General features: G+C 37.4%; 1 protein-coding gene across 1 annotated transcript in view; it reads right to left on the bottom strand.

Moving 5' to 3' along the window:
- Nucleotides 1–1,230, bottom strand: part of LOC144444995 (neural cell adhesion molecule 2-like) — a 136,534-nt gene extending 135,304 nt beyond the window's left edge. Inside the window, exon 1 of the mRNA XM_078134546.1 lies at nt 1,050–1,230. Within this exon, the coding sequence (XP_077990672.1) occupies nt 1,050–1,230 (181 nt within the window). The remainder of the gene's footprint in view (nt 1–1,049) is intronic.
- Between the last annotated feature and the right edge of the window lie 24,254 nt (nt 1,231–25,484).

The raw sequence follows: 25,484 nt of genomic DNA on the forward strand, positions 1-25,484 counted from the left end.
ACTGAAAACCATTAATATGTAAATAGTTTATTAATATTCATGGTATGTTTAGCAAAACCTAATCAGTTCTAGCCATCGCCCTAACAAATATGTGCACCAAATTTGGAGTCATGATGGGTGAATGGTTAGCGTGACCGGCTTGGAATCTACAGGTTGCAGGTTCGAGCCCCGTCGCTGCCTGCTGTTTGTTTCTGAGTGGCTAAAGTCCTTGGGCAAGATTTGAACCACGACTGTGCCTCAGTCAACCCAGCTGTATAACTGGGGACCTGGTAGGATGTAGGTTGCAATGTGAAGGCTTTAATCCTATGCGCTTAAATGGCTGCAATGGATTGTATGCTCCCCGGGGAGTTGAGGAAGACTAAAGGGCCGTTGTGCTGTTCTGATCCGAGCCAGGGGTAATAATTGTAAAGCACTTTGAGCACGGAGTGGGAAAGCGCTATATAAGAAACCAACATTATTATTATTATTATTTGGTTTGAATTAATCCAGCCATTTTTGAGAAAACGATTACACAGACATACACAGATTTTTCATCCCTAATAATATATATATGGAAGGTAGAAATGTGTGCAAATATGCCTAGCAAAAAGACACTCCCATAGCAACAGCCAAATGATATATATCTTTCGGAATCCCTCTGAGTTGATAAAGTTGTGCTACAACGTTATTGGCACTTCATTTTAGGTTTTGTAGTCAATTTCAATATACTGGTATAATATAATATCAATAAACCACCCCATTGGGGGATGGTATATCCCTTGGTTTTGATGACATTTTCGCTATGTGTATTGCATATGTCACCAACTGGTCATATTCTCAGGATATATCATACTCAGGGATGGTTTTTTTTTTTGCTTAAATATAAGCTGATAATTTTGTAAAGTAATCATATTGAAACCTATCACGCTATAGACTTGAATTCCTGTCAGATTTCTTCACATGAAGGAGAGAAATATTATGTATTATAGACACACACAGATGGATGAAACACATTGTAAATAGCACCCCTTTTCAGACAAAACAATTAACTCATTGAGATCATTGCATACCTTGTCCAAGTTCATAAATCTGGTTATTGTTTGGGTCATACCATTTTGGATCCACAGCTTGGTTTATTCCAGAGGTAGCACATGTGTAGGAAAATGAGCCACCTTCTTCTAAATATTTGTCATCAGGTGGTGTGATGGCCAAGTCTTGACTTTGACACACTGAAATGTATAACATAACCATATCATCAGGTGCTGTACCCTATACATTTGCTACACTCGCAAATGCAAAAGCAAAAATATTTACATGCAGTCATTTGCCACATGTACACAGTACAGTTAAGATCGCGCATAGTAGAATATTATTTTGAACTATGCTTGCATCACGACGAAAATGGATATGCACATGTACGTTATAGAACACTGTCCTAATACCAACTTTAAATGAGATCTGTTCAAGCATGTCTGAGTTATGGCTTTGGACATGAGAATTCGCAAACAAAATGGCTGCCAGGCAGCCATATTGGATCGTATCATATATTGTTATATGGAAGATACTTCGGTTGATTCTGAACATAAAAACGATTTGTTTAATTTGAATTATTTTGAACTTTCTGAGAGTGAATTTTAAGATCAACAACAAAATAAATCTGACCCGAGGCACGCCACCTATGTCATCGTATACATCAACAACGCCTAATAAATGCAGCCGATGGGAGATCGTGCTACACACACTCAGGACCATCAACCAGCCAGAACGCAGTCAATTAATTCCCACAGTTATGCGGAATGTTGAAAACACACAGATTAGCGATGGATCTTTCAATTTCACATTTCATGTTGCCAGAAACAGCTCTGTCAACGTTCTAGTCAGTGTGTTTACATTATAAAACACTGCAGACAATCCGTAATCTTTTCCAATTCTGATGAAGACTAACTTTTATGATATTGTACATTTTGAAAGATTTTGCTGAATTACTATTATATAGGACACTATGGATACCACGCTGTTGAATTGTATCTGTTTCTACTACTAAATTAATCGTATACGCATTTCTTTTGATCGGTTTTGTGAATAAATCACAGCAGAGCTAGCTGACGAAAGCAGGTCAACATGTAATTTGCATATCAATACTTATTGTTCTTGACAACCAATCATCGCTCATAATTCATGTGTCTGACCTCTGCCTGACCTGAATGACATGAGCTGGTGACCTGATACATATTCATGCAAATATGTTGTTCGCCTTTCCCCACCTGCATTTCATTGTGTTTTTGGTGTACATATGTAATAATAACAGAACGCCATGGCCTCGCAATGGACGGTAGGGCATACAGAAGTAATTTTCACTTGTGATTCGTTTTACTCCAAACTGTATTTTCACTCGCTATTGCTCGTGAAAATACGTAGCAGAATAAACCGAATCACTCATGAAAATTAACTTCTGTATGCCCTACCGTCCATTGCGAGGCCATGGGGTTCGGTCATATTAGCATATGGAAGATGTGTAGCAAATGTCATTGTAATTGAGCCAGCCGTTTTTAAGAAATTGATGACACAGACAGACAGACACACACAGACGGACACACAGACAGAGACACACAGACATCCCCCTTTTAATACCTCCTGTTCCCTTACGGCAGGCAAAAATGAAATAAAAGAAATCAGAATACACAGTTTTCATGAGGGACAGTTATCCAACAAAACTTCTGCTATGATGCCTTGCTAAGATTTTGAAAGGTCAAAGATGGTACTATGACGACACATGCAACGTCTGAAATATAAACCTAACCATGTTTTTATTAAAAGAAGTAAATCATAGACACACCAACTGTGAAAACCATAGATTTTGGAGTATGTTTAGTGTACATGCAAAAACAGACCATTCCGAGACTTTGTCATGGCCCATCTATCCATGAACAGTGGACTTGCTCACATTGACACCACATTTTGTTCATTTTAGTGGTGTTTTTACCTCCCGTAAGGGTATTACCAGATTTAAATTGAATGCCTCCTGTAAGGGAATCACTAACAATCTTTGTTATAGTAGGCTATTAGTACATGATATACCCCTGAATTGGCAAAAAGGTTTGCCAAACTATAGAAATCCGAAAGTACTTTGTGATATCAATCTATGTATGCTGTAGTGGAACAAATGTAATGGCTTTTGAAATCAAATTATTCAAATTTACAGGGGTACACATACATCCGACATGCATACAGTCATACGTACACTTACCCATGCATACAGAACAAATGAATGGATTGCTTATTGGTATCATTTGAACATAATGAATTTTAGCTCTATATCTGTGATTTTTGATGTCCCAGTGAAAGTTAGTTGTCGAAAAAGTTATTCAAATATCTGCTACCTATTCTCAATACAGGAAAGCTTGACTCAACTTTGAACACTCCAACTTTCGCGATCCCCTACATACCCGGGATATATACTCTCGTTTCCAAGGCAAATAATAAACAAATTTCAAACATCGCTAGTACCCATAAGAAAGTTTACATACTTTATGGTAAGCATGATACCGCTCTATACTTTGATTCTCGTTTACGGCAATATACCCTTTATGTACAGTATCGTTATTTTGCGGGTCAACAGGCCTAACTGTGGGTCGATCTGCTGGTCGATTTGCGGGTTGTTAAAACGACAATTATTTGTATAAAATCATCCAAAACATATATAAGTTTACAAAAAATAATGACAAATGAATACATATACACGTAAATAATCTGTATGAGCACATAAGTATTCAGTCAATGGTAGTCAACCTCACTTTGATGATGGTTAATTTTTTAGTATTATAGTAATGACATGGATAGAATACAGTACAGGGAGCTCTGTTCTGACAATAATAGAGACAAAATTACTGGATGTACATGTACTGATTATTCAATTATTCATTATTCACTTTCAAGGTTGTGGCTGTTCCAAACACAGTCGCTTGTAAACTGTTATTCCTTTCCTAAATGGTTTTATTCTTGTCTATGACGGTCCTAATACAGAACAATGACGTTATTATAGGGATTGGCGATATTCTTATAAAATCGGTAGCGATGCCATACCGTCCCAGTCGGATCGCTAGCCTGCGGAAATGGCCGGCAAGATCAAACGAATTAATTTGAAATTAACCGCCACAGTGAACGCTCACTCACGCTAAACTCAAAGATTTCAAAAGAGCATTTTCGATATTTCTAAGAGAGATACCAGCTCGAAACTTTCACAATATATTTACAATAGTACCGTCTTCATGTGTCGAATTTTTTACGAAGTTTTACCGTAACAGTCTTTAGAAAATGTTATTCTGCTATCACGAGTTCGGATGAAGTACCTATGTTTCACGCACAAAAAATACGATAAAAAAGTTCAAATTCCATTTTTACATGTCTTCAAAAACAGAACTGTAAAGTCTCCTGTAGTGGGGGCTCGAAACAACGGAGAAAATCGACGGCGAAATCGACCCTCCGTCACAAGCCTAGCACAAGAAGCGGACGCGTTAACTAGGTCAACCTTGTTATTTTATGACGTCATACGCTGACTCGTTCCAACTGTGGAAATTACAAGTTTATATCTGTTGTCGAGGTTAAAGGGTTAGTGAAAGAAATCGTACGAAAGAAATACTCTTTGATGAACACTTTTACAAAAATAGTCTACTTAATATATATTTGTGTAATCAAATGCGTTACGGTTGTAATTATAAGCTTTATTTAAAATACTACATGAACGAGGTTGTCATGGCCATGCGTTATTATTGCGGGAACCAGTCAGTCCGAGCGATCTTGAAAGGCAGACGGACGGGTCAACCGAAAATTACACAGCTCTTCCCGTGAAACTGGTAAGTGACGGGTAAAAGTGAGATTGCATTTATAAGTGGAGTAACAATAACTGTGATCGGTGTGGAATTTTTGTATCAGTACGAAACGAATGATGTTCTGGTTTTCAAAGCCTGGCATGACTCGAAAGCACACGGTAAAATCCAGTGTTACGTTGTACCATGGATGTATTAGCTCCAATGTACATAATTATTTGAAAACTCAATGCAGTGGTCAATGTTCAAACATTTCTTTCTTGCTGTTCGTATTAGGACATTTGTAACTATTGTAGTTTTGTTTTAGAAAAAGAGAAGCATGTACATTGGATATCCAACAGTTGCTGTTCATGTCGTGTAACTTTGACATTCCAAGTACTCAGGCTGTACATGTAAACCTAACTAATACTTTATAGGTTGCGGTTATACGAAAGTGTAAGTGAAAAAATCAAGTGAAAGTGGGTTTAAATGTACTTGTGTATATTAGAATAAGGGAGCTATTGTATTGTGTATTAATGACTGAAATGCTGAGGTCTATTATCATCATCATCATTATTATATATTATTATTTAATTGTGATTACTAGTATTTCAACCTTGTGTGTAACTTGTAATATGTTTATGTTTTTTTATAGTGAAACATGGCAAGTTTTTCTATTTCAACGGTACTATTGTACCAATCACGAAGATGGGTAAAGCAAATCGTAAGATTACATGTGTATTAAAGTTTTCAAGATTGGCCACAAGGAAATATATACTCAGTCAGACATATTCTCAGATTTTGATACTTTCAAAATCCTTGTTACAAACCCCATTCTCATTGGATTGGCCAGAGAATGTGTTGGAAGAAATGAACATAGATAGTGATGAAGAGCAGTTAGAGATTATATAATATGTAAATATTGATTTTAAAAATATATATTTAAAAAATAAAAAAGTGTTTATAAGTAAAACATGTGTATTTCCTTATGTGATATACTTGTGTATGCATTCTGCTTTGGAGTTGCATGTCTTTTTACTTTAGCTCAGCTTGGAATGAAATGTTTGGAAAAAGTCAAAATAACGTGTAAAAACATACCAAGTTCAAGATTGTAACTCAATAAATGACATGAAATTAAAAGATGGAGAAACAACTATTAATCATTGTACCATTACACACTTTTTGATACTTTCAAAATCCTTGTTACAAACCCCATTCTCACCTATTATGGTCACTTTAGTAGTCCCCTTTTAAGTTAAATATTATGTCAAACAGTACAAAATACAGCTATACTCTGTGAAGTGGAAGCATGTGCAAACATTTGTCCCATGATATATTACTGTGTAAAGGATTGAAGAAAAACATGCACAACACTGACTAAGTGAGTTTGTTTGCTTTGTATGACTCCCTACTGTGCTGACTGCAGGCTAACTATCTGACTGGTCCTACGTATGTGTAGTATGTACGTAGGACGGTATGGCATGCTACCGATTTTATAAGAATATTGCCAATCCCTATAATAACGTCATTGTTCTGTATTAGGACCGTCATAGACAAGAATAAAACCATTTAGAAAAGGAATAACAGTTTACAAGCGACTGTGCTGTTCCACTACTCCTTTCTGTTCCTCAGTGATGTAACTATGGCCTAACTACTGGTTGTCATCTAACTGTGGTCAGGGTAGTGTGTGGGAGCCATTGTGTGACTAGTCAGACTAATATTGTATAAGATAGATTTCAGCCATAAAACTTGACTTGATGTTTATTAAAACAACAGGACCACTTCCCGTTATCAGTAAGAGTTGTTTCAGAGATAAATTGGTCCACTGTCATCTCTGTTACAGTAAATAGTTAATGTTATATAATCATTTAAACATGTACATTGTAATAGTGGAATTGGGATATTTTCCGAGGTCAATGCTGTGCTAACTATAATCATTGTTTTAAAATAACCATCACGTTTAGGGGTAGGGGTATAATACACAAAATTATGTGTGCAATTAGCCCAGCACATAGGTTCTATCGAATAATACAGTGCATGTCGCATGTGACCTGCACAATAAGTTACCTCCGGTGGCCAGCCAACAAGTTTCTTTGATTTTGAAAAGTGAATAAAAATAGCAACCCACAGCCTGCACAATAGTTAAACTCACTTCCCCACAGTAACCTGCAGCGGCCCGCAAACAACAGTTACATTGAATTTCCCAGGCCCGCAGCGACCCGCAGCAGCCCGCAACCTGAACAAAGTGACCCACAGCAGCCCGCAACCTGAACAAAGTGACCCGCAGCAGCCCGCAACCTGAACAAAGTGACCCGCAGCAGCCCGCAACCTGAACAAAGTGACCCGCAGCAGCCCGCAACCTGAACAAAGTGACCCGCAGCAGCCCGCAACCCGCACAATAGTTACACTCCTTTATGTAACCCTCAGTTCAAGAATTTTGTGATGCACGCCACAATGACGTGAATTTCCATGGCTCTCAAGTTCATTTGGTTTCTCAAAATATAAAATTCAGATCTGTACAGAAACTTATCGATATATATTTCCATGTACAATACATGTATATTTCAATACAAGCAACATGAATACTTTGAATGGTCTAGAACAAAGCCAATCAATGTCGGAAAATTGGGGAAAATTGACCCAATCAAACCACTTAGTACACTGCCAAACATTGCAACACAATAGCTTACTTACAATTTACTTATCTCATTTGCATTGTTGTGATAATTTATGTTATTTTTTACGAATAAATGTATGCCTTCTGGCAGCAAACTCGCCCTTAGTATCGAAAGATTTATATCAAAACAAAGAGACAAGATTTTCAATTTTGATCGAAGAAAAGATCGTATGGATTTATCTTGGTGAATTCTCCAGCAAGAATTTTTGGTAGAAAGCTGGTGATTTCACCCAGAAGTTGAAGCTGACCTGTTTTGACCAACGATCTCCCATGCATGCTTTCAGAAACAGAAACTTGGCGAATATCGAATGAAGTAAAAACAAGAGATTAAATTTTGAAATACACATGTAGTGAAGGGATTGTATGATTGCCTGCAGATGCTATCTTATGGCCAACTACAACATGTAATGCGAAGCTTTTATAGAACGTTGTAAGCATAGCTCTAACCATAGTAGGAGTTTTAATAAAGGCAAACAAAAGAGGAATTGTTACTGGTCACTGCACCAGAGGTCGCGGTAGCTTTTTTTCTAATGCGTCCCTGGGACGCGTTCCTGCCAAAATTAGCGTCAAAATTCTATCATGGTGCATCTTTTCCAAATTTGCATGCACACAGTTACTACATGTCTTTCAGATGTACACTAAATACGTTGCAAATGTACATGAACACATCAGTGTCATTCTCCCGCACACCGTCTACAAGTACATAGTTTGCACTTCCAAAAAGAAAACATTTATATGGAAGAATACGCTATACAGTGGTTTAACTTCATCTTTCTAGACTTTACATTTTCTATGGTAGTCACTCTCTAAAAATATGTGCTCCGAGAACGAACTCCGGATGAATAAGGGAGAAGACGTTTCGAAACCCTGTAGTGTATAAATCCAGAGCTAATGTTAGGATGGTTCTTGGAGTCGGACCTGTAAAAGTTTGATATAAATTTTGTGTCGCTACGTTGTAATCGTTTATTCTTGAACGACGCCTTACATGTGCCATGTTCACTGTAAATTCACGTAATGTGTTCGATCCTGTAACGAAGCTCAAAATAAGTTTCAGTTTTAGTGAGAATGAAATGGTGACATGGCAGTATGAGGTTTTCAGCATAGACTACTGTCCACTGATGTGGTCTATTTAATCATCGCTTTGCCCATGAAGGAAGATGCTTCACCGTAGCGTAAGGCCGTGCTATCGATGGAAACTCTGCCAAACCATGTCTGTTAATAAGTAACCAATCACATGGTTAAGTATTTATAATATCACGTAGTTTCTAAACTACCCAAGACGTGCTCAGCACGGCAGAATATGGTCATGGGGCACATGAAACTATTGGGACATTTTGTATATGATGGGTCATATTCAAATTTCACAGGTCACACTGCACATGTAAATTTAGACGGTAGTTACAATCAGAACTGACTAATTCCACGATGTCTGGTTCCACAACTTCGAAGCAAAGATGATAACCGTATGTTTGCCAACAGTAAGCCCCATTTGTCCCCTGTTTATGACGTGTCCCCAGTGACGCATACATAAAAAAAAAATGCGTCCCAAGTGTCAAATAGTGCGTCAAATACGCAAAAAATAAACACGTTAACACGACCTCTGTGCGCATCACTGAAATGCCCCCACTTCAATTTTTTACCCTGTGTTTTTCCAGCCAATGCAGTCTGCAGATCCACAGGAAAACACAAAATAACTCTAGCTACATTAATTGCTACTTCAGTAAAGACAACTGCAGAACTAATCATGAACAATTAAAAAAAAAAACACCTTAAATTTGCATTGAATTTAGACAACATTTCCTGACCAGAAACAATGCTTTTCTTTTTTGTGGCCACCGCGTCTAATTATCGAAATATGGCAATAACTTATTAAAACTGACAGCTACATCAATAATATTTTCAGGACACATGTGCTTAGGTATTGCAAATGTATGTACCAAATCCAGGGCATGCCTTTTTAGGTGAGCGATCGCTCCACTCGCCTACCGCTCACACAAATTAAAATCCACAAGAGCAATTTTCCACTCGAGTGGGCCCCAACCAACTGTACAACAGCCTGATGTTATTTTATATCATTTTTCAGTATGTGGTTACCATAAAAATGAACGTTTGTTCGGTAAAATTACGTGGTGGGAACGTGGCACACTTCCGTGTTCATAATCGTTGATCTCCAACTGAAGTCAGTGCTGTCATTCATGACCCATATACACACAGACTGAAATTTGCATTGTGCTACCCTTATATGGGAAAAATATTGATGTATTCGAAACAGGACATGAACGATGTCATGGCATATCATGAATATTGATCAGCTCAGTATGCAGGGAGATTTCAACTTTCGCATCATTGCAAATTGCGCAATTACGATTGATACGATGACTGTTTGGAGTTCTCGTTTTCAGCAATCCATCGATGAGCATCAAAATTAGGTCGATATGCAAATTTTAATGGCCTTTGCGTACAACATACGCAATTAAAAAAATATCAGAGCGAACACCTTTGACTCAAAGGTTATTCAGTGGGTGATATAACATGTATAATAATAGTCTTTAGAATTCAAAATAGTTAAAACATTTTGTGTAATAATATGAATATTTCAAAGCTAGCCTTATATTCAGTCTGTTTTATGAGTATTGGTACATATACATAGTAGGGTAGTAGGGTTACCCAGAGCCAAGACTATGGGTACATGTATTTATTTTTTTTTATTTTTTTTTAAAATTTATATATATTATCAAATTTATAATGTATACTTTAAATTTCTTTTATTTTACTTATTTCGTCTGTGCTTTATAACCTTTAGTAATTCCTCTAGGAGTTATGTTTTCAAATAAATTACTTTTGCAGTTTAGAGGTCCTTGAAAGTTGGCACGAAAAATCAGGTCAGGTGATGGGTACATCCTATTGCTTTGTAACTGTGGATTTCCATCACTGGGCACACATCTACCATTGATACTCACTTCTTTTGTATGCAATGTAACAGATAACAAGTCATTGAGAATGACATATTCCCCACTATGACTGGTTTTAACCCTTTCACCACCAATTCCCGCTACAGCGGGAACGCTCTAGGGCGCCTACCGATTGCCGCTACAGCGGGAACACCAAAGTTCATTCACCTACTCTGCCATAATACCATTCAACGGCAGCTATTGCTGCAAAACATGCTGCCATAACTAGTTCCACACATGTGTATTAGCCTTGTTTATCTAGCCTGCCATTTTGAACACATGGAAGTGAACGGTTTTCAAGAATGATCCAAATAACGAGCGATCATAATTTTTGTGTGCGTTTTTCGCTAGCAATATCGAATTTCAACATGGCAGAAGTAATAACGGCTCTCCTAACAAGTAACATCTCCTATGATGTAAATTTGTCAACTGTCCAAAGAAATTGCCACAGAATTTCACCAGAAATACATCGTTGAATACATGTACATGTAGTTGGTCATGGGTACGGTACAAGAATTAGTACCACTAAGGGATCGGTCAGTTTCTTCGGCCTGGAGGGGGGGGGGGGGGTGGATTGGTAGGGGGGGTCACCCTGTTTTTGAAATTGGCAGTAGGGGGGGGGGGGTCATGCTGTTTTGAAAATTGTGGATGGGGGGGGGGTCATTGTGTTTTAGATTGTGATGGAAGAAAAAAATCCTTTCTACAATGGCATATAGCCTTGTCTGAAATGTGGTACATGTCAATATTTGTTCTTGACCCTGTTTCTTACATGAATTCTTTAACATTACTTATTAGTTCAAACCTAACTATACATATTCATATACATGTACCGGTATTACCTACCTACCACACTAGTTACAGACCATGTCATGTAAATGCTTGGTTGTTTCACAATCAAAACATTGCCTTAGTATCTCAAGCAAAAAACTCCAGATCTGCCAGGGGGAAAACCCCAAGGACTCCCTCACCTCCAGAGGTCACTTATACATTCAACCAACAATCAGATGCACCAACAACCTTTTTACTGTCATAATGGTATTAAACTTTTCTTAAATATTTTCACCCTATTCTAATTTGATATGATATTGTCTTTTCAAGATCTGAAATGTTTGCCAAGATAGTCTAAAATTGCCTTAAACTCCAAATCTCTCCTACCAATGATACTACCATTATAGATGTGCTGACCTTTACTACATGTATATAATGATCCCATTTAAACTTTTTAAGAACATATTTCAACCCTTAGTGTAAGTTATAAAGAATATAGTTTCTGATACTTGCTGTCTTGTAAAGCATGGATTAATTTATTGCTTGAAAGGGTCTGAATAGCCTAAATATTGGCATTAAGAGTAAAAATCCTCCAGGGTTTCTAGAGGGAGACCCCCCCCCCCCCACATGAGGTGGACATATCCCAGTCTCAAGCTCTTCCCCTCTTACTGTCAAGATGCTATTAAAGTATATTTCAAAAGTATTTCGACCCTATGTAGTTGCTTTTAACATGTTGGTGTTGTCTTGTAAGGCTTGGAAATTATTGTCTGAAAGGGTCTGAATAGTCTCAAAATTGACTTTCCAGAGTTAAAAACCTCCAGGGCTTCTAGGGGGAGACCCCCTAGGACCCCCCCCCCCCCCCCACATGAGGTGTACACATCCGAGTCTCAAGATCTTCCCCCTACCTCTTACTGTCAAGATCATATCAAACTATATTTCAAAAATATTTCAACCTTATGTAGTTGCATTTTACATGTTGGTGCTGTCTTGTAAAGCTTGGAAATTATTTTCTGAAAATGTCTGAATAGTCTCAAAATTGACTATTCAGAGTTAAAACCTCCTGGGCTTCTAGGGGGAGACCCCCTAGGACCCCCATAAGAGATGTACATATTCCCTTCTCAAGCTTTCCTACCTTTCACTGCCAAGATGCTATTAAACTCCTTTTCGAATATATTTACCGTGTAGTCAATAATTACAAGCGACCTATCGGTCAGAATAGCTCCGCTGCTTTTTTTTTTATTTAATTTTTTATTTTGGTGACATGTAGAAGTGGTTCAGTTCTTCAGCTCTTCACTATGCAGTTTTGTTTTAGCGATGCAATAAAGTGATTAGTGGTTTCATATGATGTCTCATATAAACACATTTTACACAGAAGTTGGTAATGTATTGTACTTTTATACCATAGTCACCATTTTATAACAAAAATCTACTGTTATGAAAAATTGCACAAAATCCCTAAAAAAAATGACTGGGAAATGCACACAAGAAAAAGAAAAAAAAAGAGGATTTTGAGGTTGGCTATAAATAATTCAAGTGTCTTACAGCTTTAACCCTGGAAAATTTTAATGATGAATGAAATAAACTAGGGATCTAAAACAATTTTGAGGCAATTTGAATTTCAATTTTCTAACAAATTTACCAAGTCAACAACATTCAACTAGTTGTAGTTAGATGTAGCAATCTACTTCTAATTCACTTTTCCAAACCCCATATTTATTTCAAACCCTGTGTTGTAATTGAACTGTCTATTTCTTTGTAGTTGTTTGTGCATCATCAACTCATTACTGTAATTTTATTCTCTTGTTTATGTTTTGGAGCTTCTTCTCTTTTTTTGTTGCTTTCTGTGAGTAGTTTGTCTTAATTGGGGGGGGGGGGGGAGTAATAAGATATTATGTGGTCTTATTTCTAGCTTAAATACTACATAACATTTCTGGTACACATTGATCTAAATATTGCATTTTTAAAAGACAAAAAATTACCTTCCCATAGAGCAATTGTCTTTATAGTGTTGTCCTTAGTGCATATTAGAATGTATTTACAACATAAAAATAAATAAATTTGAAGGTTATCAGCAGTTGCAGCAAAATTTTGTTACTAATTACATGTACAAGTCACTTTGTCTATTTTCGTGTCTATGTACTTCCGGGTTGACATAAAGGTTAAACGTGATACAGTCGGCCCTATAATTACTAAGAAATGACAAAACCGTTCGCAAAATAAAGTTCAGGATTTTAATTTTTCAAACTGAATATCAATATCCACTACACATTCAATAACTGGTTTCGTGTATTTAGAAATGTGCCCCAAAACATGAACACAGAACACGGAATCGTGTCAGTGTTACTAGCCAAGTTAGCAGTTTCATTGTAGGCTGTAAGTTGTACCGGTAAAAAAGACGATCATCACATCATGTAGGAAGTACAAAAACATAGAACACGTTGTTTTCTTGCTGAATAAACTCACTGAAATAACAATACGGTCAAATTGCGTCTTCGATTTTCACAGCCACCATTATGATTGAGCTTCACTTAGTTCCGCTGAACGTGGCCGAGCCCGGGCGAACGCTGCGCTGACATCCAATTTGTACAGCGTTTTTACAAAGGGAGCTCATCAATAACCTACCGAATAATTAACTCAGAAACGTAGTTTAAATACTAACTGATCTAAAAATTACTGTTTAGAAAGACTACGCATCCGTACATAAATATGAAATCGTGCGACAAAGATTTCAACTTTACTAATTTACAGTGTAGAGGCCAGCCTTACCCTTATTATACACATATCATCGTATAACTAATTTTATTGGCTATAATATTAGCTACATTTGAAAGGTCTCACTTGATTGGCTCACCCTTCGCTATTCCCGTTTTCAAGAGACACCCCGCCAGAATAAAGTGCCACGTAGTACAGCAATGGCGCGAGATCGCCTGTTGGGCGACTTTCCCACCGGGTGTGCTTTTCGAAAACTACACAACACATGATAAGCTTTTATGACACGGAATCATAGAAAATCTACCCGTTTCCAAACTAATCGTAATTTTATCGCGAATAGACAACCGGAGTTGGTCAAAATAGCAAATTAAAAATCAAATGAATTTTACTATGACCGTGAATTCACATAACCGGTGGTTTGAATTCTGAGCTCCCTAATATACCTATCGAAAAGACACTATCCCGTCGGACTACCTGCAATGGGCATTTTAGTAACCTCTCACTTGATCATGAGGTGCATATACTGGAATGAACCATTCTGTAGGAGGGGTAGAGAATTTGGATTGAAGTTTACAACCCTTTTTCGAACAAATATTTGTCATTTGGGCGCACAATGCGTAGAATTAAGACTATAGCATATATTACATTGCTTGTTTGACGTCAATAGTGTCTTTTGAAAAGTTGCACTTTACCTAAAGTCTCGCGGACTGATTTCCAATATGGTGTCGGTCATAATACTCATTAACATATTCATTTTTTTTTCAAATTACAAAAAAAAAATCATAAAAAATAGAAGAGAAGACGTGCTGACTTGAAATTAACAAATCTAAGTAAGCTACCCTCTGTGCATCAACACACCAGATATCAAAGCAATCTGACTTAAAGTTTATGAGGAGTTGATAAAAATGTCATTTTTGGAAAAAAAATCATAAAAAACTGAAAATGGCACAGATCAACTTGGCATGAAAAAATCTGAATAGCCTCCCCCCAGGGAACATGCACACCAAATATCGAAGTATTCTGGCTGTTACTTTCAGAGAAGATAGTGAAAATATAAAAGTTTGACGGACACCTATGATTCACCTATACACTCTATACAACCTATACCTAAAGCTATGCTTTCAGCTTTTGCTGACAGCGGAGCTAATAAATATGATAGTGCTAACCCGGGATCTTATACAGTAGATGCAAGACAGTCAAGCAGTCCACACTGAGTCACGATAAAAAATACCTGTCATGCTAATATTATATATGGGGGGGGGGGGGGGGGGGGGTCATCATGTTTTAGAATTAAGTGATAGGGGGGGGGGTCAGCCTGTTTTTGGTTTTACAGATGGGGGGGGGGGGGGTCAGTGACTTTTTGTTGGCCCGATTTAAGAATCCCCCCCCTCCCCCTCCCCCAAGGCTGGAGAAACTGACTGGTCCCTAAGTTCAAGTCAAGTGATCTCTCAACGGGGGAATTTACAGGTGTCGTAGTGAAAGTCGGCAAAATGTGTGACTTGTTGACTCGTAACCTACATCCATACTATGGCTATGGGCCAATTTTTATCGATATAAAAAATGATTTTGGTCATACTTCCTTGTGGCGACGTTCAATAATGAATAATACTCATACAAGTTCAATTCATACTGGTCAGTGGAGGGTAGATTATGCACGATCTCACGATTTTCCGATCGGATTTTCAGCGTGGGTTTTTTTGGGGTAAAATTCAAATTTCAAAATGGCCACAGTCAAAATTGTCTCCCCTAGTAAACATTGTTTACGATGTAAAAAATACCGCCAATGGCGTTGTAGCACAACTGTAGTTTTTAAAAATGTTTATCCATATGCTAGTCTATGTTGCTATGGGCGTGGTCTTGTTGCTAGGAAAATTTACATACATTTTTTGAATGTTTATTCAATTGTCTATTAAACCCTGTTGTTATCTTTGTGAAATACACCACCGTTTGGCTGTTGCTATGGGCGTGGTCATGGTTACTAGGGTATTTGCATACATTTTTTGAATGTTTATTCATCTGTCTTTCTATTCCTGTTGTTATCTTTGCAATATACGTGATTATTTGGCTGTTGTTATGGGCGTGGTCTTGTTGCTATGCAAATTTACATACATTTTTTGGATGTTTATTCAATTATCTATTAAACCCTATTGTTATCTTTGTGAAATACACCACCGTTTGGCTGTTGCTATGGGCGTGGTCATGGTTGCTAGGGTATTTGCATACATTTTTTGAATGTTTACTCACTTGCTTACCAGATGATGTTGTTATTTGACCAAAATATACTGCCATTTGGTTGTTGCTAAAGGGTGTGGTCATGGTTGCTAGGGCCGATTTTGTCAAAATATTTTGAAGAAAATCTGCAGAATAACAGTTTCAGAAACATCTTGCCAAGTTTCAGACTAATTGACCAAGTACTTTTTGAGATATAAGTTTTTGACCAAAAATGAACATTTTTACACCTAATTTGCATATCACTCATGGAATCATGGTATGCTTAATGTTTCTTCGTCCATACATCCCTAGATACATTCCCATTAAATTTCAGCCCAATCTGCTCAGTAGTTTTAGAATTAAAGATTTTTAACCAAAAAGACACATTTTTAGCCCTAATTTGCATATCACTGATGGAATCATCCCGTCATGAACAAATCTTACTTTACACCCCCTTAAGAATGTTCCCACCAAATTTCGCACCAATCTGCCCAGTAGTTTCTGAGTTTAAGTTTTTTGACCAAAAATCACATTTTTTGACCCAAATCACACACCTGTGATGCGATCATTTTGATTTGAACAATTTCCCAACTAGACACCCAAAGTAATGGACCCACCAAATATCGTGGCAATCGGTTCAGCGGTTTTTGACTTTAAGTTGTTTACACACACACACACACACACACATCCACACACACAGACAGACAGACAGACGCCGGGCGATCCCTATAGCACTACTGAACAAGTTCAGTTGTGCTAATAAAATCTCTGTTTGTGAAAATTTGTATTCAATTTTGACTTGGATGGCATTATTGACTACTAGTAGGTGGCTGTGGAAACTCGGTACATAGTCTGCGAAAAGATCATATTACCGTGGCGTACGTTCAAATGGCTAGCTGCATATTTCCATTGATCGGTATGCATGACGGCATATAGTGCCACTTTGCCAATTTGATTTTGGTGCTGATATCGATTTATGGTCATTTTTTACTGATTTAGAGAATAAATTTTGAGATAATTTTTTGGCTTCTTGTCAAATATTGAAGTATATTTACAGAAGCTCACTTTTCAGAAGGTCTTGAGGCGACAAATTCAGATATTTTAGTACATTTTCACTGCTGGTGGGGACTGACTGTAGCATCATAAACGGAATAGTGAGCCGTTAATTATTTTCATTCAAATTTAATACGACTGAAAATTACATTTTCTGCCAAATTTTCCCCAATTTTGAACATTTAACCAGTAGGAACATAAATGTTTGTAGGAACATAAATGTTAGTATTTTGAATTTTGTTTGTAACATAAATATTGTGTTTATTTGTGATATGTCAATGAATAAACAACTCATGTTTGTTTTATTAATATTTTATTACTTTAATCCATATTTCGGTTGTGTGTGTGGCATTTGACTTTATGTATTTGCAAGTATGATGTAGACAATTTATTTTCCATTGAAATGATACCTTGTTTTTCAAAACTAAGTATTTTTATATCAATTTGATTACACCACACTCACTTTCGCCCTATGTTAGTGAGGGAGCTGGTGGAGAACAAACAATCCCATGAGGCCAATGGTGGTGAAAGAGTTAACTCTTTCACCACTATTCTCCCCATGGGACTGTATGCTATCCACTAGGCCCCTCATTAGCATACACATAATAAAAGTATGAGTGAGTGTTATGTTATCAAATTGATATAAAGATACCTAAAGAATTGTCTAATCTTTGAAAATTTGGTATCATTTTAAAGCCAAATTAATTTTCTACATTACACTTCCAATTACACACATCCAAACATCACATGATATACAGCTAGAATTTAGGTTAAAATGATAAACTTTTGTTTAAAAAAACCTGTTTGTTGGTTATTTATTGTCATATCACAAATAAACAATACATTTGTATCACAAATAAAATACAAAATACCAACATTCATGTTCCTACAAAACTACTATATAGTGGTTATATGGTCAAAATCTGCGAAAATTTGATAAAAATGTTATTTTCAGTCATAATAACTTGAACGGAATTAATTAACGGCTCACTAATCTGATTATGACGCAATAGTCTGTGCCACACCGGCAATTGTACTAAAATATCTGAAGTCGTCGCCTCAATACCATTTGAAAAGTTAGTTTGAGTAAATATAATTATTTGACAGAACAACAAAAAATTTACCACTAATTTTATGCCCAAAATCAATGAAAAATGCCCACAAGTTGGAAGTATGCGAGTCAGAATCGGGATGTCAAAGTGGTGCTTTTTGCCGACACACTTATCCTCAAGAGCAAATATGTACAGTTGGAACTTTGAACTAAGGTTGCGGCAATCTGATCCAATTACATAAACTGTTTTGAGTTCACGCAGCCATGTCCTTGTATAAAACAATGTATCGACAGTCAAAATTTAGTGAAAATTTCTATAAACAGCACCTTTATTTACGTTGTAAACAATGTTAGGGGAGACAGTTTTGCTTTGGCCATGTTGAAATTTTGAATTTTACGCTGAAAATCGCATGTAAAAAAACGATTGGAAAATTGCCCAAATCGTGCACAAGTTTCCCTCCACTGACCTGTACACGATGAGTTTGTATTAATACAAGTCATTATTGAGCCGTAACAAAAAGAAATAAAACCAAAATAATCCATTTTATAGCCAAAAATTACAACCGAGACGTTAGTATGGGCGTCAGTACCTGTCACAAGATTGCATAAATTTGCCGACATTCAAAAATTCAATCGTAAATTGCTGCCGGTAGCTCAAATAGACTGAAGCAGGAATTTGATGCTCACACATGAGTACAATGTGTTCCCACAGCTAAATACTTGTATTCAACAATGTATTTCGAGTCAAATTCAGTCGAAATATCCAACCATGGACAGTGCCATAATTTCTATCGTAGACCATGCTATGGGAGCCGTTAATTACCTCCGTCATGTTCGATTTTGTTGGCGAAAAACGCACATAAAAATTACGATCGCTCGCACGCATTCAAAATGGCAGTATAGATAAACAAGGCTAATACACATGTGTGGAACTAGCTAGGCGGACATATTGGATCGCATCATGCGACAAATTTACGTGCATATGTATGCCATAGTATGTTAACCCTGTACCAAGTTTGAAAAAAATCGGTCCAGGCATCTCCAAGAAGCGGCTGCGGACGGACGGACGAAACCCAATCCATGAGTCGACTAACAAATAGGTTTTGATTTCTGCTTGCCTACAATACACTCTATGACACATCTAAATGCACATACTCCATGTATGCATACTCTGTGGTTTTCGTGTATGCATACTCTGTGGCTTTCGCTGACAGTGGAGCTAATAAATATGATAGTGCTAACCCGGGATCTTATAAAGTAGATGCAAGACAGTCAAGCAGTCCACACTGATATCGTTTGGGCGATTCGGATTATTTATAGAATTGTGAATGCAAAAAAAATTTCAGTTGATACCTGGCCTGGCTTGGCTTGTACCTGGCCTGTACTGTGTTTTGTACCAACCGGTTCAATTGACTAACTTATAAGGTATTTGGTGTTTTGTTTAAAGTGTATGTAAATAGGTTTCCAATTTTTCCGACTTTTTGCCTGCAAATGATGAAGTTTTCATAGGTGATTAAAGATCTGTGTTACATTTTTGACAAAACCACGATATTAATAATGAAAAATTGATTTTTTTGGAAATCTGCGATGAGCATTTTGCTTCGAGAGTCTTCGGAAAATTGCATCACAGCCGGAACACGATCGCGGTGTCCATGTTTTTTTAACCATGCCTGAACGTTGCGTGGTAGAGGGTGACGTCAACGATTGAGTCTCCACTGATTTTCTCACAAAAGATTTGGAAGTTCTAATCAGCCTGCTTCTCTTCAACATACAGTGGATAAGTTTCCAAACGTTTTCAATGATGTCTTAGTACTGCACAGCTCTCAAACTCACGAAAAACGATCATGAATTACAATATGTTCTGTCCTCGTGCATGGTGTACTACATACATGTATTACACAAGGATATCACTGTAAACGAGCTGTATAGAATCAAAATATAGACCTGCATCATGCTAACCATGAAGTGTGTAAACTTTCCAGTGCGTATTAGCCATGTTACGAAGGCTTGCAATTTGTTTATTTTTTGCATTGGAGATGCCATTTTCAGTAGAAAATATGGCGGGAGCAAACAGCGTGTACTATGAGGCGATGTAATGCCTGAGTGAGGCGATCGGCGAACAAGCTTTCCCGTACTGAGATTAGAAAAATGACTCTGAACAACCCTTTTCGTCAACTAACCTTTGCCTAAGTACTTCAAAAAATCACAAATGTAGGGCCACAGTATATGCATAATTCATGAAATTTTAGTTGTGTTTAAAAATTTGACCCAATCGCATCGTGTCATGTCACTGTGCTTGCAGCTATGCAATCCACTCGTGTATAGATACTCACACTCATGTTGTTGAGCGGTGATCATCGACAGTGACATTTCCGTTTAGTACACTTAAAATTTGTCTTTTTCAACGGTGAAAACATGTTTTTTCTCTTTATTTTCAGATTCAACACAAGACTACAACGCACTATACTCAACTGCGATTTTAGCAGCTTCATTATTACATTATCTTTTCCAACTGGAAGTCAGGAATTTCTTAAAGTTGAATAAAGACTGTCCTTTGTGGACTTTTACGTTTATTTGTCTTTTCATGTTATGACAGTGATGTGGGTGTCGATTTAGCTACATTTCCCCGTCTTCATGTGTTTATCCTTCTCACTTTCAGTAGCCAGAAATTGACAATTATATTCTTATATTATGGTAAAAACTTACAAGGTATACAATTCTAACCATTCCAGCTTGAATGTATCTCCAACTAGCTATAGTTTACTGGCAGATGACATTGGCCCTACTTGTACTTTTTTTTCACCATTCCATTGTATTTAAACCTTGTACTTGACATTTCACAATATTTATAATTCTCAACGAAATACCTCAACATGCGCCTCACCTCGCTCGTAATCAAAGCAGTCCCAGTATGATCACTGACATGGCGAGAGAGAACCTTTTCAGATTTACATGTAAAACGGGGAAAGATATGCAAAACATAATGCAAAGTCAGAAGCCAAATCAAAGTTGTAATTATTTTTACTTACCAAATATTTGCATTTTGGAAAGGCAAGACATGTTCATGTCATTTACATGTAAACTGTCGGCCAATAAACAATGTTTGGTAGATTGACAGTACGTGCAGTGTACAGAGTCTCAGAGACTGGTCATGCATAAGGGGTAGACCATTCGATATCCTGGGGGTAGGGGGCTTGTAAGATTGGTGGAGAGTCATTTTTTCCCACCTGCTTGCCTATGAATTATTTTTTTTCTCCTTCGCCTATGCTGGCAACTTTTTTTTTCTTTGCTTCTTTGAGATATCCTGATTTTTTTTACGTCAATGTTGAACACCTACATTTGTTGCCACAATTTTCTGTTTGGTTTTTGCACAGGGTAATACAGAGAGTAAAAAGATGCTGTTCTACATCACACACATATTTAGAAAACTACATATTTCATACATGTTTGATTTTCAATTAAATAAACATCATTGACAGTTTTTATGCCATGACATACTGAAAATGCAAATCGGAAACTTGATTGGTGAGCTCAAACATTCAGACAGATCAGTCAGTTTCTCCAGATAGGGGGTGGTCAGTGTTTTTTTCCATTGGGATGACAAAACGTCACTTACCCCATGAATAAAGTTTCATAGCATCTGACAGTAAGCTGTAGAGGGAAGAGCTTTGACACTGGGATATGTCCACCTTGTGTGTGTGTATGTGTGTGTGTGTATGGGGGGGGGGGGGGCTTCTAGGGGCCCTGGAGGATTTTTACTCCTAAAGCCTAAAGGCGATTTTTAAATTTTTAGGCTATTCACAGACAATGATTTGCAAGCTTTACAAAACAGCCCTAACATGTAAAACGCAACTACATAAGGTTGAAACATTTTTTAAATAAAGTTTCATAGCATCTTGACAGTAAGAGAAGAACTTTGATTTGGGACTGGGACATGTCTACCACTTATGGGGGTCCGAGGGGGGTGTCCCCCTAGATGCTTTTTAAGTTTTTGGTGAATCTTAGTGTCATAATCTGACAAGTGTCCTGGTAGGAAAGGTACAAGCGGGTTGAACAGTTCACTCAAACTTGTACATCGTTTCCCTGCCAAGACATTTTTTTTCCAGCAGTGGTCCATCTTTTTTTTTCCATCACCCACTCATATCCGGATTTTTTGTTCAAGCAACTCCATTTGGCATCTCCCCCCCCCCCCGAAATCTTCCAAGCCCTCCCCAGGATATCAAATGGTCGACCCCTTAAAGTTCAACCGCATGCTTAGGCCCCGCGGCCTAGGCATGCCTTGCTTACGCGAGTTGTCTTCATTCTGTTCAGTTCAGTTCTGTTCTGTTCAGGGATAAGGTACCCAAGATGGATTTAGAAATCCCTTTAGTTCAAGAATAATACTAAGGCAGAGCGTCGTACTGGTTCACTGTCATTCCAAATTGCACGACAGTATCAAATTAATCACAAGTTACATGTTATCTGAAAACATCAAACTTTTATAGTGGGTCTGAAGTGTGATTCTAGTGAGTACCAAGAACTCCCGTAGCTGCAATAATTGTAGCGTCTTGTTGCGGTTTTGTGTGTTTTTTCGTCTGTTTTGGTGACTTTTTAAGTTTTTGTGTTTAACCCGCACCTTTTAGTGAAATTTGTAAACTTTCCGGTCCGTATTAAGGAAACTATGAGCGACAAACCGGGTCGAAATTTCAGGGCCTCAAGGCTCAAGTATGCCTCCCCAATTCGTCGGAAATCGGTATTCCTAAATCATATGTAATTCCAAAATTTTGCTGGCACGAAAGAAGAGATGTCAGTTGAGGTTTAGGCGTTTACAGTATCTAAAATGGTGGACTCTAGGGAAAGTTACGGCGAGTTGAAAATAAGGCCCGTGAGCAGCCATGTAATGGTTGCAATCTGAAGGATATATTGTACGCAAATGAGGGTGTTACGGACTGGCTGTAAACATTGGACACAGAGCTAACATAACACACCAAGTCGTCATTTCTGTCTTTTGTCTGTGAATGACAGCTGTGCTTGCAAGTGGTATTGTAAGTGATGTCCTTACAGGGCACCGTTAGGATAACCCTAACCATAGACCCAACACCAACGTTGGTGTAGGGTCTATGCCCTAACATAGTAACAAACAGAATGTCAGGTGGCAGACAGTCTCCACTCATTTGTCGCATTACAATTTACATATAGGTAGGCGGGGACATCAGACGATTTGCAACAATCGTGTGTATGCATACTAACACTGACAACACGTACATGCCATAAAGCGAGGTTCCTTGAGGGAATTCACATCAACAAATACCTACACTGCGTAAAAATGCATAGATTCCTCAAAAACAAAAGAGAAAAAAACATTACGGCGGCGTTATATTCAGTAATGAGGACACATCGCCCAGTGAAATTATCATGCATTCACTCACTATATTGTTATCGGACGTGGATTGCACATAATAATTCACACGTCAAACCTCGTGCACTCGTACGTATGACTGTATCGCCGAAAATTGTAATCTCCGTTGTCATTGCACGCAGTGTCACGGCGGAAATGTTCACTGCTCTTACGAGGTACAATTGACACTGTATTTTAAATACTTCCTAAATATTGAACTTACTCATATTGCACACATTTCATCGACAATTTTTCGCGCTAATCGTCACGGACCGCTGAATCGCGGTGTACGACAAATGTCTAAGTGAACCCGCATAAAATTAACATGAAGTTGAACGAAAAGGTGATTTTTGTAAAAACCCGTCAATGAAAATAGTACTGGGTAACCCTACAATTTCCAATGCGTTATATTCTACTTACAACATGGACGTACACGAAACGACCATCACTACATGTAAAGGCTCTTGAAAATCAGATAACCCAATTTAGAATAGCACCGTACGTACATTAATATACACAACAAGGACAACTCAAGAAAAATATGATCACCTACCTAATGTGACGGCTTGTAAAACCAGCAAAATATATGTTTTTGAAGATGTATCCATCTTGCTCAGCTGTTAAGATTGAACAAGGAACGTACTTCACCACATTCCCTCAGAAATACACGAGATATGGTCACTACAGATTTGCTCCAAAATTATTAATTCCTGTACGGATATTTGTGAGTGTGCCTAGTAAATGATGAATTTCCCTCCAGCCTCCGAGTTTCTTCGCCGCAACATATCCTTCCGCATAAGAAAATCGTACTTTACATGTGAAAATAAACATTTAAAGGTCACCACTCACCTGAACAGCACTATATTTTAACTGTTTACATTCAGATTTTATAAGGCAATGCCTCTGTAGATGTAGTCTCTTTCACGAGCAAGACAAAAGCACTATTTTTCGTGCAGATGTCAACATATCACGATGACCGAGTTATGTCCAGGTAAATCGTTAATTAATGTTTACATATGCAAATTTAATTCATGACACGGCTGAAATGTTTGCGTCAAATGTTTTTACTCACAATCATATCCTGTATAAATTAATTATAAATAGAAAAGCCAACATTGGAGTGTAGTCATATTATTATGCATGTATCAGCTGGATAAAATGTGTCCTTACCATGTAATAAATATACAAACGTATACAAACGCATTTAATATACACATACACTGATACATATATTTTTATTTTGTATCAGGATTTAGAAATCGTTTCCTTGTTAATCTTTATAACAAATGCACCGATAGTATATCAACTTGCAAAAATAATCTTTATATTACCACTGTTCCCTTTTGATCAGGAGTAAGTAACCCCATTCCTGGGAGTGCCGTTTTGCACCTGCTGTGTTCATATTTTTTATGATGACGAAATCGATACTCTCGAGATAACTTCTGACGATGATACAACGGGTAACACTGAAGTAAAGCACTTCCTCTATGTACTACACTCGTTTATAGCATATTAAATGTAAACGTATATTGTTTTATTATTGGTTTATTTACAAGCCTGGCATGTGGCCTTTATACTGTTGTCAATTAGCAAATGAAGTTGTATACTTTTACACTTGATATGGATGCTATAAACGGTTGTGGTAATACTAATACAAAAAATGCCTTACTTTAGTCATGGAAGTATAACCCACAGGAAGACACTCATTTTTGTGAATATTTTTCAACTCTCGATTTCAATATGTTCAACAAATCAGAACAAAAACTGTCTTTGAAGAAAATGAGCCACAGATTACAATGTGCTTTCCAACGGTATTTTTGTTTACATGTTGCTGTTCAGAGTGTGCAGACGCGAGTTGAAAATTTTGATTTCTTGACGTCACCACGTACGCTGGTGTCCC

This window comes from Glandiceps talaboti, chromosome 13, assembly GCF_964340395.1.
Source record: "Glandiceps talaboti chromosome 13, keGlaTala1.1, whole genome shotgun sequence".
In the NCBI taxonomy this organism is placed as follows: Eukaryota; Metazoa; Hemichordata; class Enteropneusta; family Spengelidae; genus Glandiceps; species Glandiceps talaboti.